This window comes from Theileria parva, assembly GCF_000165365.1.
Source record: "Theileria parva strain Muguga chromosome 3 map unlocalized ctg_531, whole genome shotgun sequence".
Classification (NCBI taxonomy): domain Eukaryota; phylum Apicomplexa; class Aconoidasida; order Piroplasmida; family Theileriidae; genus Theileria; species Theileria parva.
The window spans coordinates 337,081-356,597 of record NW_876244.1 but is presented as its reverse complement, the minus strand read 5'-3'; the positions used below and the strand labels follow the sequence as shown (position 1 = coordinate 356,597).

Below are 19,517 nucleotides of genomic sequence, written 5' to 3'. Positions count from 1 at the left end.
AAAGTCAGTTTCTTTTCCACTGGTGGGTAGGTAGGAATAATTATTTTTTATTATTTTTCCATAAAAATGTTTTAGCTTTTGTAAAATAGTTTAAAGGGATGGATTCTGGTGAGAATCCTCAGTTGTTCTCCGGAAAGAATCCGGGAGATGTTAAAAAGTTGGATATCATAAATGTGAAGAAATTTGTTCAATCTCGGGCCCAGGAGATAGAAGAAGTCTTCACTTTACTTAAGAAAAATGACAGACAGCAGCGAATTTTCCAAAAACTACCCTTTGTGATGAGAAGAAGAGCCATGTCTCACAATCCTTTCAAGATTCCTAAGAATATCCGGGCGCACATTCTCAGAGAAATGGCTAAAAACACTCCAAAAGTACTAGATACTTATTTATTATATCTAATTTGTTTAAATTTATTAAAAATTTCTATAACTAAGTACATTTTCTAAATCTAAAACAGGTTTCTAAGAGGATTAGAAAGGATAGGAGACGAAAGCTGAATAGATTAGAAGAATATCAACAAAGATGTAGCAGGAATAAGTGGCTTGAAACACATTTATATCATGCAAAAAGGTTTAAAATGGATAGTGTTTGGGGTTACAGGTTGGCGATTACACCAACTCAGAAATCAAAACGACGTTTTTTACGTTATTTGAAGCATAAATGTGTTATTCACGATAGGTCCTACGTGGAGGTTATATCAGTCTCTGGTGACTTGGACCAAATGAAGAAAACATTTAAAAATGTTTTTTCTGACTCTTTTCTTATGTTCCAAGACATTTATACCACTGGTGCTACCAGAGGAACATCATTCTGTTACTCAGACCATGGAGATTGTGAGTCAGATGATAATCCAAATCAGAATATGTTAACGAATTTGATAGCCCCTGTAAATTACATTTGGTTGCCCCCAAAAGGTATTAACTATCTAAAAAATAGAATTATTCAGGTCAAGTAAGGACAATTTGGTTATTTGTTCATCCAATCTCAAAATTAGAGCTGTACAATATATTGTTAAAGGATGAAAATTTGAAAGTTCAAAATGTAAAAATTTATATTTATAATTAGTTTTAGGTTGATAATTTGGTAAAATTTGAGCTTTTTGGGCCACTTTCACTATTGTTATTAAAAAAAGTTTTAAAAGTTGACCCCAACTATTCAGTATCCAACAGGCTATGGTCATCGATTTCTGTTGATACTAGTACGGGTTCACCCATACACGGAATTAATTGTCATTCTTTTGTATTACCTCTTTCAATTACAGTACCCCAGGTATTTGGTACTAGAATACCATTTGATTTATCAAAAGCAAGATGTGCGAATGAGAAGTTAAAAGTTCAACTCCCTCTAAATGAACAAGAGAAAGAAGATTTAAATATAGAAAGATTAAGATTTTATGATCATAAATCTGAAAATAAAGTGTTAAACGGGAATCCCTTACCAAGAAATAGGAAAAGAAAAGATTATTCCAAACTTATAGATAAATTATTAGACTCTATGAAGCATCCTAATAATACCACAAACAAGATAGAAAATGTTGATATCACTCGAATTGGTGATATCAAAGAGGAGGAAGTGGATGAAAAGATGCAATCGGCTAAAATACCAATATTGGTAATATTCAGGAATTCGGACCCTTGTGGAGTAGATTTACTGATACCACCAAACAGTAACTCAAACAAGCTTTGGATGTAAAATATACATAATTTTAATATTAAAAATAATAATTTTTTAGATTACTTAATCGATTTGGTGGGTTAAGTATAGGATTGGATGAAAGAAGGCACTTGATGAACCATTTCCAGATTCCCTCATTCCCTCATGATTTCCCAGAAACAGAATTAGGACAACTTTACTACAAAAACCTGTTCAAGTATTTTTTATACTAGTTTTTTCATTAGACTATCTTAATATCCTATTTTATCAATTAGTCCCATCAATTTATTGTACAAATTATTTGTAGAACTGAGTCTATGAAGTATGCAATGAGGCCTGCAAACAAGAGAGTGAATTATTCATTCCTGGGAGTAGACAACGCATTTGTATTACCAGTAAATTTGGAGGAGCAGAAGGTTAACTTTTCTCCAGACCTACCTGTTTCAAACCTGAAAACAACTCAGCAGTGTTTGTTCAAGAGCAGGCATCTTCTGTTAACCTCGCTTTGTTCAGGTTGGCTCAACTAATTAATAAGTTATTTTAGGGTTATATCACGAACCAGGAGAAAAGAGTTTAAAAGTACTTAGACTTAGTTACTTTTGCAACAACTCTCATAATCTTTATGTCCAAAGATTGTTAAACAAGTTACTTAATCGGAATAATCTGGAAGAATTTAAAAAAACAATAAATGAAGACTATTATGTAACTGTTAAGCTAGAATCTTCCAAAGGATCGCTTAACTTTTTGACAAGATTGTATGAAGTTGAGTTCAATGATTTAAATACGGTCGATTCAGAGGCATTCAAGGCGATTTTCTGGAGAAAAAATCAGGAAATTAGAGGTTATATGAGAGTAAAAGAACCATTTCACAGAGAATATAAAATGTCAAATTTAAAGAACATGTTAGAGGCTATGAATTCAAAACAACTAAATCAAGCAGTTGTTCAGTCTACTTTGGATCAATTAAACCACCAAGGGATGGTAAATTCAAGAAAGTTAATGGGATTCATAACATCTAAGGGTAAATACGTAATAAACTGATTCAATATAGGCTTGGTAGATACTGGAGTTGGATGTGTAAAATTAAGTCAGTTTATGAATAGCTTACATATTTGTTTGGAACACCTGAAGGGTAATACCTTACACATTTTATATTTAACTACATAAAAATAAAGTTACTCCATGCCATTCATCTTTCATACTATTGTTAGATGAAAATATTAAAGTGAAGACTAGTTTGGAAAATTTAAGGGTGCCGATTTGGTTTAGAGATCGAGGATCAAGAGAATATTACCTAGGTATCCCATCTAAACAAGCGATTTTTTATTAATTCATCTCTTTAGGAATAGCTTCTTTACTGTTTCACGATTCCCTGACTGGGATATTTTAATTTTTTGTCTGAGGAACCTTACACAATAGTTTACACCATATTTTTTCCCATTACTCCATAATTAGTTAGTTAATCGCACTAAAAATATGATTCATCGCATTTGTTTAATATATATTTAAAATGTCGGAGTTATCTTCCCCGAAAAAGCTTGTGGCTGTTTCGTACGACGAGGAACACATGGCCTCAAGATATCACGATGATATGAACCAAGATCATGTAGAATCACACAAAAGATTATCATCAATTTTAGAAAGGCTCAATGAAGCAAAAATATCCTTAAAATTCGAACATGAGTTACCTTTAACTGGACATTTGTATCACGTTCAACCCAGAGAGGTTCCCAGGCAGATTCTTCTGCTTTGTCACACAGAAAAGTATCTAGACCAAGTATCCTTCTGGACTGGTCAATTATCTAAGCTTAACTCATCATCTAAAGGGAAGCGCGCTTACACATCCTCAAAAAAGTTTCAAAGTTTGTATCCATTGGATGTTGATACTTACATGACGCCAAAATCAGAACTAGTTGCAAATTTGGCAGTTGGAAGCCTTGTAGAACTGTGTAACTTAATAATGAAGTCTACACTGAGCGATACAAAAACTGAAACACAGACTGTTAAAACGGAGCCTAATTCTAACCCAAATTCATCTCAACACACAGAACAGTATTTAAGTCAAAATCCTGATGGAAAAGGAGAGGAAAATGATTCTGACCCATATGGTTCAGACTCTGGGCTAAATTTGCTTTATCCCACCAGAATTAGAAAGGGATTTGCTCTGGTTCGTCCGCCGGGCCACCATGCCACCCCTGACAAGATGATGGGATTTTGTATATATAACAATGTTGCAATAGCCGCTAGGTATCTGCAACATAAATTCGGTTTGAAAAGGGTCGCGATTGTTGACTGGGATGTCCACCACGGAAATGGAACTCAGGATATTTTCTACGACGATAACAGTGTTTGTTTTATATCCTTACACAGATACGGAACAGATGAAGATTCTTTCTATCCTTATACGGGATATTGTGATGAGATTGGAGTTGGCAAGGGCTCTAAATACAATGTAAACATTCCTCTTGAAAAGTCCTTCACAAACGCAGACTTGGTTCACTCATTCAACAAAGTGGTTATTCCAGTACTGGAGCTCTTTGAGCCAGAGTTTATCTTAGTTTCGGCAGGTTTTGACTCTGGAAGAGGTGACCTTTTAGGTGGATGTAGGTTAGATTGGGAAGGATTTTCTTGGGCTACCTTCAAGTTATGTGAGCTTGCAGAGAAATACAGTAAGGGCAGATTATTACTGTCATTAGAAGGTGGATACACTTTATCTAGACTATCGCAAGACGTTGAGGCTGTGATTGCTACTTTGGTTAAGTATGAACATTCATTTTATACCTCCAATACAACCAATAGTGTGCCCAAAATGGTTAAGATCGTACCTGAATTAGACGATGAAGGAGTTTTTGAAAGTACTGTTTCGATGTGTAAGAATTTGTATCATCTACTTGATTTGTATGACCTGGCAAAAGATTTAGAGGATCTGGCGCTTTCAAGTAAATCTAATGATAAGCTTGAAGAAACCTCTCAAATCAGTAATGATAGCACTTGTTATACAAATGAAACTTCAATTAAAGATGAAGCCAACGATGAAAATGAGAAGCCTTATGATGAGACTGAAATTAGATTTTTTCAATATCCCAATGAACTAGATGACAACACTTTTGTAATAGCTGCAGGTCACAGGAACCAGTGGTTTCTGCCTACAAATGGGAAGAATGATCAGGTGATAAAGTTGTGTTCAAAGAAGGAAATCGACTTCTTTATCTGGTTATATAAGCAGAATGGTGTTCCATTAAAGGTATACAACCAGCCAGTAGAAGAGTTTAAATTACAATTTTCAAACGGACCTCAAAATGTAGTCAGGTCTGGAATTCGTCTAACAAATAGATTTAAAAATGTAAATGATAGAAATTCCGTTACTAACAAGGTTAATTTAGATAAAGGTTCTAAAAATACATTGTTACTAAATAGTGAAAGTGACACTAATAATCAAGAAAGTTTAACTGAAACTGTAAAATCAGACGATAATGACACATCTGATGATAAATCTAATGGTACACAAGTGAGTGAAAATGAGGAAAACGTTGATACAAATGAAAGTACGGATGGATGGAAAAGTTCATTAAAAATAATTGATTACATCGCAGAATGTTCTGGGATCTTTGAGCCCTTTGTTTTCGAAAACTGGAAACTGGGCAAAACCTGTGCAATTAGATTAAAAAACGCGATCTATGGCATGAAACTGCCATGTGTAATGGACCTTAAAATGGGAACGAGGCTTTATGGAGATGACTGTATAGACCCAAAGGTAATAGAGTTCAAAGAATCAAAGGCAAAGGGAAGAAGTTGTAGAAGTCACGGATTTCACCTGTCGGGAATGTTCAAGTGGGACAGGACAACAAACATGGCAGAGTTTGTACCTCAACACGTGGCCCACAACTCTAGAACGGATGGCGAAATTGTAAAATTATTTACATTATACTTCTCTGTTCTAGATGATAAGGAACGTAAAAAGTCCCTGTCAAAGAAGTTTACAGAAAAGCTGGAAAACTTAAAGAGGATTTTCGAGAGTCAGACCAATTTGGCATTGTACGGGTCAAGTTTACTCTTTGTATATGACGTTAAGGAAGAATCTGATAAAGATGATGTGTTCATGATAGACTTGTCACATGTGTCGTACAATGTGCGCTCCCTTGACCATGGATATCTGTTAGGTTTGAACTCAATTTTGAGGCTTTTAAAATTAACACAAGAACAGTTTGATTAATTTTTTAAATTTATTTCTTTATAATAATTAAAAATACAGAATTAATTTTTTTACAGAATAATTTTTTATTAGTTTATAGTTTCACCTTGTCGCCTTAATACCCTACATAACCTATCCTTCCATATTTATTCCAACATATTTAATACTGTTTCATTCGGTTTGTGTACATAATGAGTAATTTAAATATTGTAGCTAACTTTAACTCCAATGGTTGGGGTCCAGACGAGGAAGATGACCAGACCATCAACACCTGCTTACATACAATTAACAAATTCCCATTTGACCCTAAACTTAAATTGGATAAGCAAATACATATTTGTGACTTTACGTTTAGCACATACCAGGTAAATTCATTATATTAACTATGAATAAATATTTGAGATTCTTAACTCATTTTAATGTTTAGAGAAATGCCAGGGAAGGAAATAGACTAAACAGGGTTAATTCCACTTCAATGGATGAAGAGTTACAGTTCCAGACAGTAGATAGCAGAACTATTGTGAAAATAAAACCGACTACTCATTATAAGAAGAAGACTCCAATAAAACAGACCACCCAAGCTTTTAACCAGAAGGTTATGGAAGAGGAACAGCTTCAATTTTCAAAACAAAAGCAATAGTACTGAATTATTACTATATAACTATACATAATTATATATATTACTATATTACTTTATAAAACTATACACATATAACTACATACTGTATATAAATGTGTTAATAAAATTTTAGTCCTGATCTTCGTCGTCAGAAGTATATTGCAAAGAATAGATCTTTGAGGTTGCCCACAAGGTATCACCCGTTGAACGAATGGAGTATTGAACCGACACCGGCATGGAATGTAGTGGCTGAGATTCCATTCAATATTCTATTGAAACAGGAAATGGATAGTTCGCAAGTCACAGTTGAAGACCTATTTTGGCGTGGCAAACTTGGAATCTATGATAGGAAAATGGACCAAATAACCCCGAAAAATGAAGTGTACCTGCTACACTTATCAAATTCATACGATTACTACTGGACTTCTACACACGATGACGACTGCATTGCAGATGTTTTGTTAGAAACGTATAAAACATCGCCTTCAAAACCACTTGAATCTGAATATCAAAATGGTGTGGAGGGAGAAGATGAATTTGATTCTGGGGATAAGAAGCAGGCAGGAAACATGCCACTTCAAGGAGATTCAGCAAGTTATGACCAGGCAATGAAGGTTGAAAGAGATCTGTTAAGGTATGACAAGATTGTTTTGGCAGCAACTGACCAAATATTGTCAGTTTTGATGACGGCAGGTAGATCCAAGCATTCCTGGCATTTAAACGTAACTAAAATTGAAAACCAGATCATAATTGATAAGGCAAACGGGTCAATTATTGATATGTTAACAGTGAATGAAACAGCTCCAGATCCACCCCAGCCAGATTGTGAAATTAAGATTAACAGGCCGTCATCGTTAAGGTATGAAGCTGTAAAAGTTAACCAAAACTTGAGACAACAGGTTCTTTTACAGGATGAATATTCTGAAACTTTCTTAGACCCTCCATTTGTAGAGGAATCTGACAACCCAGCGACAATAGCTTACAGGTACAGAAAGTTTACACTGCCGGGAACGCCAAATGCAACTAACTTTGAAAAGCTTCCAATTCTGGTAATAACTCGCTGTGAAGTTCACGCAAAGCTCCAAGGAACGGATACTTACACCTACGTTTGCGCACTCAACGAGTGTCCAAACAAGAATAACAAGTCTTGGAGGTCACAAATTGAAACTCAGAAGGGAGCTCTTCTAGCAAATGAGATAAGAAATAATACCACAAAGCTCCAGAGATTTGTTGCTTGTGCTAACATGGCTGGGTGTGGAGTGTTTAAACTAGCCTACGTAACAAGAAGGAGTCCCAATGATGCTGAAAATCACTCAATCATCGGAATTCATACACATACAACACAAAATTTGGCACTCCAGATGGGATTCAGCCTAGATAACGCTTGGGGGTCAATAAAGGCCATTGTTCACCTCGTTATGAGGAGACCAGATGGACAGTACGTTCTACTAAAGGATCCAATGAAGCCTATTATAAGACTCTATTCAGTGTCGGAGGAAGAAGAAGTGAATTCAGCTCAGCCTCAAGAATCTAAATAATTCACTTAAATATTAAAATATTCTTCTTTTAATATATGTACATTTTAGAAAAATTTTAATTAGTCTATTTATAGTTTATTTACAATTTTTGGTTAATTTTTCATTTTTGGATGTGAGATGTTGGAAGATGTGTGGGAACATTCGGGCAGTTTTCTGTTATTATAAAACTCTTACTATTTTAAAATGATTGATGTTTATGGAATCACGCCTTTTTAAATGTAAAATACAACTTATCGTCCTTGCTGTACTATATTTGTCAGAAGTTCCTGCACTTGGCATGTGGAAGACCACGAATAGGAACGGTTTAGGGAGTTTTCAGCATCATTTATGGAGAACTTCGCATATCAGACCTCAACAAGCATTTGTATATAGACATTTAAATGGAAGTTTCAGTATTCAAACCATGGTTTCCAGGGATTCGAAGCAAATCCATAAAAACCTAATTCCTTCTCGAAAAACAATAAAATTATATTCAGTAGGATCAAAAACTAATAATTTAGGTGTAAAAGATAATAAATCCGCCTCGAAAAATAGATTATTTTCCAGCAACACATTATTCAATAGACTATCGCCAAAAAATGTGTTCAGAACTTATTCAAATACATCTTTGGAAACCAAGAGTGATTCAACTCTTGAGTACGAACTTGATACTTTACATTATCAAGATTTAAAATTTAACACGGTTTTGAAGAAAGCCGAGAAAATAATCTTTGAAAACTTGAATGACAAGGACTTGAAAAATCAGTTATCTGCCTTAAACTCCATAAATATGTTTGTAAGTTCCTGTAATTTCGTAGACCGTTTCATAAAAGGAGGTCTTTTATCAACTCTTCTAGGTGTGCTTGAGAAACCTTACCAGAAGAATATATGGAAGTTAGTTAATACATACATTTGGCCAAACAAGCCTTTACAAACGCCAGAACTACTTTCAATTCAGGAGCTGGTACTAAAAATTCTTATTTCTTTGTCTAAAATTTCTGACAAACTCAGGAACGAGATGGCTAAGAACGAGTCACTCAAGAAGACCCTCCTGAAAATATACTGCATATACAACCAACTTCAACCTCAGGATTCTGGAAAGGATTCTAAGGACGTTTCAGAAAAAAAGTCTGAATCAGAGTTTAAGAGTTTAATAGACGAGCTTTTCTTGTCCCTAGGCTACAAGGTAGATGAGAAGATTACACTAGTGCCCCCGAAAGCGAAGGAACCTGATTCCAAGGACGAGAGCTGGACTTGGGAAAAAATGTTTTCGTTCTCCTCTAGTGAGGATAACGGCTCAAACATATCAATTGAAAACTACTTAATACCAGTTAAACACACAAAAAAAGTTGATAAACGAGATAAAAAGTCACAACTATTTTGGATTCCCTACTACTATACTTCATTGGACTCAAAAGAGCCTCTTTTTAGAAATTTGAGGATTAATTTAGGTCGTTTAGATAACATTTCAGGTTTGGAGGATTTGGCTAAATTTACCCTCAAATCTTCTAAAATCTCATCCAAAACGCCATATCAGCTGGGACTACTAGCAGTTAACATTTCAACTGCTGATACTTCCACGGTTGGAGGAGATGAGGTCAAAATGGATATAATGTGTAATATAAACATGGAGCCACACCACGAATTAAGTTTGGGTACTGTAGCAACTAGGCTTTTGGACATCATGAAGGTCACAACTGACTTCAGGGTTCTGAATGATATATTCACAGAGTTATGGGCCCTATTGGCCATTAAGTCTGACGAGGTAATGGATACTCTTGACGGAGCATTGGATCTTGATTTGCTGGCTGACATTGTAAATTACTCCTGTTTTGAGTTTGATTCTGAAAATGTATTAACCACGCCTTATCTTCCAACTAGTTTAAACAGTAAAATTGGAACGACCGCGAAGGTTTCAACCATTTTCGACAGACTAACAAACTTGAAAAACATGGTCAAGGACCACTTTGTCAACTCTCCAAAGGGATCAATCGCAAACATGCTGTACAGCTTTGTATATCCAACAACCCCTGAATCTAACAAGATAAGTGTGGATTTGGACGACATTAATACTAGAATAGATCGTAGTAAAAGTGAAAGAATAGAAAGATTTAGTAAAAATGACCCTGAAGACGCCAAGGTACTACAAATGACGCTTTTTGGTTTCTTGGTAGATTTGATCTATTTGGATGGAAATCGGAGTTTTACCAAGATTAGAGATCACCAAAGGCTTATAGATTCGGTAAAACGGGTCAGAAGCAGTGTTAAATCCCCTATAAAATTGGAAAATATAAGTGAAGATGAAAAACATAAATACAGACCTTTGGTAGACAAACGGTTGGTTCTGAAAACTATAGCTACAAACGTAGCAAATCAGGATAATCTAAATGTAGATTATTCTCTGTTTAATACATACAAAGGTTTGACCATGAATGGGATTGACTTTTTGGACATAAGAATGAGTTCCTGGAAGACTCAAAAGCACTGCCTGAATGAAGATTTAGGAAGAATTTTTAATTCAAACAAGTTACTAAATATTCTAGGCTACCATGAGCAGAAAAAATTCGAAAACAGAGGGGTTAGAATCCTTTCAATAGACGGAGGAGGTTCTAAAGGAGTAGTAGCTCTTGAAATTCTGGACCAACTCAACAAACATCTAGAAAGACCACTACACGAATGCTTTGACATAATTTGTGGCACTTCAACTGGAGGTCTTTTGGCATCACTGTTAGCATTAGAGAAAATGGATGTTTCACAAATCCAGAAACTCTACGACTCCATGATCAAAAGCATTTTCGTCCGTGATTATTACCATATCACTGGGACAAGGTTACTAATGAAGCATGCAATTTATGACGATACTGTTTTCAAGGATATTCTAAAAACTTCTTTGGAGGAGATTGAGCTTATAGATTACTCAGTTGACTCTACCTGTCCCAAGTTTTTCTGTGTATCGACCCAGATGGATGTTACACCCTTGAGGCCAATAATATGGCGCAACTACAACTACCACAAGGACATTTACTCCCTGGGTTCTAAGGATCATTCAATTGAAGAGCTCAACAAGTTAATTGACATCAACGGCGGCAGTTGTACAATAAGGTTAAGGGACGCGATAAAGGCTACAACCTCAGCTTTGGGTTATTTCCCCCTATTTGAGCGAAATGGACATCTTTATGGTGACGGAGCTTTGTACTGCAACAATCCCTCTGTAGTTGCACTCATCGAGTCTAAATTACTTTACCCTGACACTCCTGTTGAACTGCTGGTTAGCATTGGTAATGGCTTGTCTCAAGTTAGTCCCAACGGGGCTAGTGATAACGGCAGTGGTCAAAGTGAGGAGACTACCAACTTGGTAAAAATGTACGAAAATTGCATGGATCACGGAACCACTAATACCATCAACACCAAGAAGGAGAATAAAAACCTTAGTCTTGACCAGTTAATTACTCACTTAACTTATGCCGTCACTACTTCTGAGATGACCCATTCAGCTCTAGAATTTACCATGCCAAGAGATGTCTACTATAGGTTCACCCCCCTCATTTCAAATGTCAAAATAGACGAGACTAACCCCAATATTCTAAACAAGATAAAGGCTCAGACCAAGCAATATTTAAAACAATCTCACATACTGGATAAGTTCAACTCTATCAAACAACTTATTAATAATACCTAGACTGTAAATTCTATTCACAATGCAGTTTATTAATATACTACTAGGCATACTATATATTATACTACATTACATTTTACAAATCTTAAATCATAAACATTTAAATCTGAAATCTTAAATCTTAAACTGCATTAACCACTGTTTCTTATATCAGATACTGAAATTTACCCATATTCCTTAAATGCTGTTCACATACTGGTATTCCGTACCAGGTAAGGAATATTCCTAGTGGCACCATGATTTTCTCCCTATTAGTCATAGTCTCAATCATGTATCTGTTCAGGTAATCCAGCACTGTATCCTGGTAGTTATCTGTTGTCTGATATCTAAACTCTGTAAGCTTATCAGTATAGTCCTTCAGTGATCTATGCTCTGAGGACTTTACGGGTACGTGGATATCCTCTGGTGTCTCATAAGTCTCTTCTGTATTAAGGATACTAAGCTTAAGATTAGCAACGGTATCCCTTATTGACTCAAATACATTACAGTCACCGTTTAGTTTTGACATTATCAGGTCGTGTGCAAATCTGACTCCCTTCTCACAATCCTCAGTCTCACAACAACTAAGTCTCATATCTAACCAGTGATCACAGAACTGAGTAACTGAAACACCAGGTGACTCAGCACCTTTTCCGTTGACAATCTTGTTTGTAACATCACAGTTGGTTGTTGGCAGTGATAGACTTAGTCTTCTGCTGCTGTCACCAAAGTACTCTCTTGTCAGTCTAGAGACTTTGTCCCTATCAAGTGTAGTGTTGATGAGTTCTGGATATGGAAAGTAACAGCTGGGAGAGTCATAACACTTAGAGGCTTTAATATGAAGTTTCCTGATCAAGAACTCTTGGTACTTTTTGAACTCATCAAGGTATTCATCAGCGAACTTATTCTTGAGGACATCCTTCTGAACATGCGTTAGTGGAATACCTATTGAATCTTCACCCAAGCACTTGAGTGATATGAGGTCAGATTCATAATTGCCAAATAGTTGCCACAGGAACTGACAGTTAAGAAACTGTGTGCTTGGTATTCTGAGTTTCCTAATCCTATGATCCATCTCAAGCATACATGAGTATCTGCCATAGGTCAGTAGGAAGAAGTTATGACCAAGCAGTTTCCCAAGTCTCCAAGCCAGGTACCGTTCAAAGCCACTAAAGTAACCACGGTACTGATCAAACTCAGCTGTGTTTCTGACAGTAACATAAGATACGAAGTCAAGTACATTTTGCAGATCCATGGATTCTGGAGTGCCAATGGACTCTAAAACCATCTTCCTGATACACTCGATGTTCTCACATGTCATCATTCTCTCCATGCCACCAGTCATGTCCTTGTAGGGATATACCTTATTCTTCATCAGACTGTGTGCAGGTATTTGATATGGATAATTCATACTAAACAGAGATACTAGGTCAGTCTTCATACTCCTCAGCAATTGGAACAGCAGTACAAACTTAGATGTGTAAGTTAGGTTACCAGTGACTCCACCAAAACTGTCATCGACAAAGCTCTCAATCTTAGTCAGCTTATTACTGTAGTTCTCCAGCACATACACGAAGTCATATAGGTGCACACAATACTTAACCACTAGACTGATGATCATACCCATCAACACCGTAATGCTTATGAAGTAAGACCAGGTGGTATGATCTAGCTGTAGCATTACAGATAGGTCTCTAACTACAAAGTTCAGATACAGTGCAGACAGAAGTGAGAACACAATGATGAGGATGTAGAATCCAACCTTTCTTCTCCTGGACTCCTGGACAGCCTTAGTGCTTCCATCAAAGCTGGCATCTGTGAATGTGTCAGAAAGTGTGTCAATATCAGACATAGCATCATAGTGACCCATGTCAGCCATACCCATATTATCAATGACATCTTGATACCGCTCTGGATGATGAAAGACTAGGTTATGACCAACATCACCTTCTGTCATGTCACCTAGGAGATCGTCAAGACTTCCCATCCTGCTAATGTTCCTAACGCTGTGACTTAGTCTGTTGTGAAGTACCTCCCTGAGCCTACCAATGTTAGAGTCTACCTTGATCAAGTATCTGCCAAAGATATCAGTATTGACAAATCTGTCAAATCTAGTCCTTATGAATATGAACAGAACCACCAGTACAATGACAGTGAACACTCTGGTAATCACAAATTTGAAGTATCCTGATCCAAACTGTGGACTGGGTCTATAAACATCATCGTAACCAAAGTACTTAGGATTAATGTGGTCAAAATTACCATTCCTTTCATATAACAGGCCATGTGTAGATTCGCTTATCCTGGAGTTCTTGGTAAATCTTATCAGGAATTCGTTATAATATATATTCACTTTGCCCAAACCTATATTTAAGGAAATTATTATCCCAAGATTTTGTAGCAGGGAAGCTATTGAATTATATTTTATGGAAAATAAGTATAAAGACGACCAAAATATTTTACAACGGCTACAGTTGCATTTATTGTTATCTGTATGACAATTCAAAGCCTGCTGTGTTTGTTTTAATTCTTCATTAAATAGGATCAAAATATATTTATTTGAAAGACGAATTAGTATTCCTACAATATTTCCATCAACTTTGGTTGAAATAAAACCACCTTTAATTATAAAAAATATCAGTTCAGAGATTATTTGAAAAACTTTTTTGAACAATTCTGAATTCAAATTTATGGTTATCTCGGAAAATCTGAAAAAAAAAACTATTTGACCATTTATTAGTTTTAAAATTGTGCCAGATTCAATTTTGGTTATTGGATCTGATTTAGGATTCAAAACGAGTCTGTAATAATTTATAAAAGTACGTTTTGATGAAAATGAATTTTTAGAAAAATTGAATGGATCATAATAAAAAACCAAACTGGATATAAATTGGATGGCCATTCGAATTTTTTCATTGTCAAATGTGAACACGTCTTCAAAGAGTTGGGATATATAAAAAATCATTGTTATGAAATAGAAATAATATTCATCATGGGACTTTTTGCAAAAACAACTACAACAGCATCTACAACAAACGCAATTATTCCCACTGTGAGATTGCCCTCGACAACATAATTCGTTGCAAGTATTACCAGATTTACAAGAACATTTACATTCAGATTTCGAACTCGGACACAAGCAGCATTTTACTTTATCACCATTACAACATGTACAATTATTGTTACCATCAGAGCTACAGCACTTACTTTTGTCACAATTACAAAGATATCTTCTTTTCATCCAAAATGTTAAATTTAACAAGGTGTCTATAACAAAATAAATAAATTTCGAAACATCCAAAAGTTGAGTTGCTGAATAAGAATGCTTTTCAAATTTTCTTCCAATAGTGCTTAAGACGTTAAGAGACTTATTGCGGAGATAACATCGAGATATCTTGACATTTTCAATTAATCGATACTTAATAACTATGCACATACAGGGGTGATTTCCTTCAACTATGTTTTCAGATAAAAAATCAGTATACGAACTCAAACCTTTTGGGTTTAAAACAGTCAACTTTTCTTTTAGATTACATTCTTTATTATTATCATTATTTTCACCCTCAACCTTGTTATTTTTGCATTTATAACAGCAAACACAACAACAATTATCAACTGGTTTGAGTACTTCGAGAATAGCGGATACTTTAAATTCATACTCACATAATCTAAGCAAAACCATTCTAGATTCAAGTAATGAACTATTAGACAGTAAAATCCAAACAAGATCATTCAAATCTTTTGTCAACCTAGATATATTCTGTAATAGTATAGTAGACCTGAGCGATTGATCAGACTGAATGTTTTGTGTTTCCTCTTCAGTCATGTGATCAGTTAACTTGAACAAAATTTTTGAAGTAGCAATTACGGAGAGAAGTAAAATTATATAAAAAAGGGAAATAATAGAAGAATAGCATGTACATGATGGGAATTGAGAAATTGACGAATCCAGTTTTTTAAACTTGATCAATAAAGTGAGAACTATGCGAAAAAGCAAGTTGGTTGTACAACATTCAGAACGTGAAAAAACGAATTTGTCAAACCAGTATCTATTAATTGTATTACCTAACATTGATAACAGCTCACTTCTGTACTCATTCAGTAGAAAGACTATGCTTTTCATTGAGTCATCAGCATTGTTCTCTGATATATCATCTGAATTATCTATTTGTGGCTTACACAGTGATAGTTCTGGGTCAGAGAAGATGTTACGGATATCCATATCACCTCCAGTATTAATGAGATGTGTTAGTCTCTGAAGTGATTGAAGCATGTGATATGACCTCCATAAGAGCTTTTTATCTTCATTTTCAACATCATCCCAGCCATTCTCAAGATAAGGATATGATACAACTGATTGAATTGAAATCTCATGTGGAACAACCATCGGTTCTGTACTAACGTTTGTTCTCACAGTGTAGTTAGAATATGGAGTTGTTGATACTGGTTCCTTCCTAAGGTGTTCATCACATATCTGCGTGTATCCATCAGTATACAAGATGTTGAATATTGATGCGTTAATTAATTTGATGGTCCTGATACAGCTATAGATAATGTCTCTATGCATAAGTATCATTATGGCAATGAGCATGACTGCAAAAAGCAATCTGTGAACTAAAGAGAATTTATGGAACTCAAAGTGGATCCTAGTTGTGTACGGAATTAGAGTCATGATTAGAGGATTGATGATCCATACAACAAGTAGCAACTCAAGATCAAAGAAGTTAAACATGGTCTTCTTAAATGTTCTATAGGATATCATACTAAACGGAAACCAAATGTGATCTGTTACAGGACTAAGGCCATTTGAGAACGTGAGTGTTAGGAATGTACTGGCCATGACGGTTATTGAGAACATCAGCATCATTATTCTACACAAGTCAACTGAAGACATGATGGGATCCTTTTCAGAAAATGTAGTAGCCGAGAGACTCATCCTCAACACACACGAAACAAGAGGAGATCCAAGGAAAAATCCGACGAGGAACAATATGACCCTATAATACACAAGTGATCCATATGGTCCAATCACACTTGAGTGTTTACCATTACTATCTGATGACTCGTTCGCTTTAATTTTGTCCTTATTCATAGGATCAAATAGGAAGAATATGAAGTTACACATCAGGATATGTGTTATGAGTGATATTATGCTCATTGATTTAATTAAAAGCTTGCCATACTGAGTAAATCTAAACAAGTACGAGTATGTTCCCACCACAAGATATGTCAATGTTAAGACCCAAGACCACAATATACATGACACCTTACCAATTGGTCCAATCAACAATGTCAAGATGAATCCAATAACACCATATATCAATGTTACCTGTTTACTGAAGTAATATGCATCGTCTGAAAAGAATCTCTGAATACGAAATAAACCAGATAACATGAAATAATCCATCTCACATAGTACATAAACCAGAGTAAGTGATAGACCAACGAGAAAGTATGTAAAACATCCTACACCAATCATAAACCAATCATGGTACAGACTAGAGTACCGATTGGCTCTATTTTTATCAACATCGTCCTTATAACTACTTGACGTCATCCTACTTAGTAGTTGCTATACTGTTAACGACTCTTCAGATAGGATTAAAGCCCGTAAAGCTTTCCCATATCAAAACTTATATCACTACATTTAATTTTTTTATAATTTATATCAGGAAAAAGCTTAATTCTATGTTTGTTAGTTAATTATACTACATTTAAATCTTAATTAAAACACATTATCAATATCCGCCAAGGGAATATGATATAAAACACATTACCGGACCAGAATCCAACAATTTAAAAGTTAACTAAAAATCCAGTACATTAAAAGATCATTATTCGTATGTTAAACCTGTGTATATTCATAGATTAAATTCGACATAAGACGTTGGTGACGTGCACCCTTTTATAAGTTAATTAATTTTGTTTAACTATTCATTTTATTATATTCTTTAAATATTAAATGTTAAATTAATTATAATTTAGTATCAATGATCCATTTTCCAACTTCATCACTCACACCACACTTCTTAATAATATTCTCTAAACAATTTATTTTTAACACTCTTAAAGATATTTTTAATCTAATTAACATATAAACAAGTACTATTGATATATTATACATCCAATTTACAAAGTGTATGATGGTTAATAAGGAATATCATTCATGTATTAGTCATTCTAATCCATAAATTAAACAGATTTTAACAATTTAACTGTAGAATCCGAGAGAGGGCAGGATTCAGGCTTATACAACTGTTCTACACTATATAGAAACTTTTTGATGAGTTTTCTCTTAGTTAAAGTTGTTTCATAATTATTCTCCTGGGCGCTTAGTAAACGAGATTCATTTTCTAACTTAATTAGAAGTTCTGTAACACCGTTGTAATCTAGAGAATTCATCAAATACGAAAAACAAGCTTCCCTAACTTCGCTGAAAGGAAACCTAGAAGTAGCTGATGCTATACAAGCTGAGGCCTCTGATATAAATTTCGATTTAGATGAGTCGCCAGCCTGGCTAACAAACTGCAAAGACTCTAGGCAGGCATACAGAACATCTTCATTAGTGCAATTATTGATTATTTGTAGAAATTTATACGACACTTCTTCACTTAAATATCCTCTAATAAACAGTGACCCAAAACAAGCAAGAGATGAGTAATATTGAATTGTTTTTTTTGTGCAGTTCAAAATGTTATCAGCTACACACTGAGAAAATAAAACAACTTCATCTTCTTTTAGAACATTATCCATCAAAACTATGGCACTGAAAAATCTTAGCAAAGGACCTGCCACTAAATCGGACTCAACATCTAAATCCTTCTTACTGAAAACCTCTACAGCATCTTTCATAAAATCCCTTGCCGATTTTGATTCAAAATTAAGCTTTTTAATTAGCGGAACCATAGATTCTAATATTTCCAAACAGTTTAGCTTAACTAGTACATCCTCGTTCATATAAAGCTTAAATATATGATCGTAAACTTGATTATCACGTAAGAGGTTGAAACAGAACTGACTTGCCTTTCCTAACATTGTACAAAATTCTAATACCCTGAGTTCCAATGTAACCTTGTCAATGTCCTTAACCTTAACAAATATGTGAATAAATCATTAAAATACCTCCATTTCTCCTGATACACACTTCAATAATAAAGCCAGTCTCTCCTGGTTCAAAAAAGCCTCTTCTCCAGGCCTAGAAACAATCTGAACAAAACATTAAACTTAAAATCTTACAGAACAAATAGCGTTTGAAGAATCCTCAAATACGCTGTATTCCCTGTCAAGCAATAAATTCCAAGCCACCTCGTAAACATTATTGTTTTTTCCTCCTAAATTGGAAATAATGATTTTTAAACAATTGATACCATTTTCTAAATATTTCCTAATATGTTTTGAAATTAGTCTTTTAGCATAATAGTTATATTCTGATATTCCTTGACTTAAAACATCCATTATCTACAGATTTACATTATCAAATATCTCAACCTGTTGATTATTAAATATAGTTTCATACATTCTTTTATCCAGGAGTAGATCTAGTGTTCTTATAATCAAGTTTCCCAAGTATTTTTCATCCAGAGCCTCGGTGGTTGTGGAATCTTCTTCTGGATCTGAGGTGTATGGAATGAAAGACTCTGGCGGACATGAAACTAGTTGGAAAACCATTTCTTCCACACTTATCTATGTAAATTCATTTAAATTATTGGTAAAAATTTATTTACTTGGTCTAAAAGTGTCTTTGCCGCCGAAGGTGTGCCTCCCTAAGTTAAATTGAGTTATGTATAATAAATACCGATAAAAGGAACTTCAAATACAACTGAGAGTTATTTTCTGTCATAACTACATTATTTACAAATATACATACATAAGAATAAAAGT

General features: G+C 34.8%; 6 protein-coding genes across 6 annotated transcripts; 4 read left to right on the top strand and 2 right to left on the bottom strand.

Annotated features, from left to right (window-relative positions):
- The first annotated feature begins 42 nt into the window (after window positions 1–42).
- Window positions 43–3,059, top strand: POP1 (Ribonucleases P/MRP protein subunit POP1 family protein). Its single transcript, XM_757820.2, has 10 exons — window positions 43–371; window positions 458–914; window positions 947–1,041; window positions 1,072–1,688; window positions 1,733–1,870; window positions 1,961–2,166; window positions 2,198–2,674; window positions 2,705–2,785; window positions 2,865–2,951; window positions 2,997–3,059. The coding sequence occupies exons 1-10, from the start codon at window positions 99–101 to the stop codon at window positions 3,041–3,043; spliced, it is 2,478 nt and encodes an 825-aa protein (XP_762913.2). The 5' UTR covers window positions 43–98; the 3' UTR covers window positions 3,044–3,059.
- A 51-nt stretch (window positions 3,060–3,110) lies between these two features.
- Hdac4 (Histone deacetylase domain protein) lies at window positions 3,111–5,879 on the top strand. Its single transcript, XM_757819.2, has one exon. It carries the CDS (start codon window positions 3,164–3,166, stop codon window positions 5,864–5,866), a length of 2,703 nt encoding a protein of 900 aa, XP_762912.1. The 5' UTR covers window positions 3,111–3,163; the 3' UTR covers window positions 5,867–5,879.
- Window positions 5,880–5,997: 118 nt separating this feature from the next.
- On the top strand, window positions 5,998–8,036 carry TIF3D1 (Eukaryotic translation initiation factor 3 subunit 7 (eIF-3) family protein). The gene is made up of 3 exons (XM_757818.2): window positions 6,004–6,210; window positions 6,273–6,484; window positions 6,598–8,036. The coding sequence occupies exons 1-3, from the start codon at window positions 6,037–6,039 to the stop codon at window positions 8,000–8,002; spliced, it is 1,791 nt and encodes a 596-aa protein (XP_762911.1). The 5' UTR covers window positions 6,004–6,036; the 3' UTR covers window positions 8,003–8,036.
- Window positions 8,037–8,192: 156 nt separating this feature from the next.
- Window positions 8,193–11,660, top strand: Pnpla8 (Patatin-like phospholipase family protein; the record flags this gene model as incomplete). Its single annotated transcript, XM_757817.1, has 1 exon — window positions 8,193–11,660. The coding sequence occupies one exon, from the start codon at window positions 8,193–8,195 to the stop codon at window positions 11,658–11,660; it is 3,468 nt and encodes a 1,155-aa protein (XP_762910.1).
- A 142-nt stretch (window positions 11,661–11,802) lies between these two features.
- On the bottom strand, window positions 11,803–17,193 carry TpMuguga_03g00785 (putative integral membrane protein; the record flags this gene model as incomplete). Its single annotated transcript, XM_757816.1, has 1 exon — window positions 11,803–17,193. The coding sequence occupies one exon, from the start codon at window positions 17,191–17,193 to the stop codon at window positions 11,803–11,805; it is 5,391 nt and encodes a 1,796-aa protein (XP_762909.1).
- A 543-nt stretch (window positions 17,194–17,736) lies between these two features.
- Window positions 17,737–19,515, bottom strand: TpMuguga_03g02010 (Proteasome non-ATPase 26S subunit family protein). Its single transcript, XM_061305815.1, has 7 exons — window positions 19,432–19,515; window positions 19,361–19,399; window positions 19,125–19,319; window positions 19,004–19,094; window positions 18,873–18,967; window positions 18,759–18,842; window positions 17,737–18,725 (listed from the first exon to the last, which is right to left on the bottom strand). Exons 1-7 carry the CDS (start codon window positions 19,474–19,476, stop codon window positions 17,829–17,831), a joined length of 1,446 nt encoding a protein of 481 aa, XP_061162071.1. The 5' UTR covers window positions 19,477–19,515; the 3' UTR covers window positions 17,737–17,828.
- Window positions 19,516–19,517: the final 2 nt, after the last annotated feature.

Bases quoted from the DNA above. Each gene is read 5' to 3' on its own strand.
- POP1 (XM_757820.2), top strand. From the start codon at position 99: ATGGATTCTGGTGAGAATCCTCAGTTGTTCTCCGGAAAGAATCCGGGA. The intron at 1,042-1,071 runs GTAAAAATTTAT...AATTAGTTTTAG, and splicing joins AAAATTTGAAAGTTCAAAAT to GTTGATAATTTGGTAAAATT. The intron at 2,952-2,996 runs GTATCCCATCTA...TCATCTCTTTAG, and splicing joins ATCAAGAGAATATTACCTAG to GAATAGCTTCTTTACTGTTT.
- Hdac4 (XM_757819.2), top strand. From the start codon at position 3,164: ATGTCGGAGTTATCTTCCCCGAAAAAGCTTGTGGCTGTTTCGTACGAC.
- TIF3D1 (XM_757818.2), top strand. From the start codon at position 6,037: ATGAGTAATTTAAATATTGTAGCTAACTTTAACTCCAATGGTTGGGGT. The intron at 6,211-6,272 runs GTAAATTCATTA...TTTAATGTTTAG, and splicing joins TTACGTTTAGCACATACCAG to AGAAATGCCAGGGAAGGAAA. The intron at 6,485-6,597 runs GTACTGAATTAT...ATAAAATTTTAG, and splicing joins TTTTCAAAACAAAAGCAATA to TCCTGATCTTCGTCGTCAGA.
- TpMuguga_03g02010 (XM_061305815.1), bottom strand. From the start codon at position 19,476: ATGACAGAAAATAACTCTCAGTTGTATTTGAAGTTCCTTTTATCG. The intron at 18,843-18,872 runs GTAAGATTTTAA...TGTTTTGTTCAG, and splicing joins CTTCAAACGCTATTTGTTCT to ATTGTTTCTAGGCCTGGAGA. The intron at 18,726-18,758 runs GTATTTTAATGA...ATATTTGTTAAG, and splicing joins GTGTATCAGGAGAAATGGAG to GTTAAGGACATTGACAAGGT.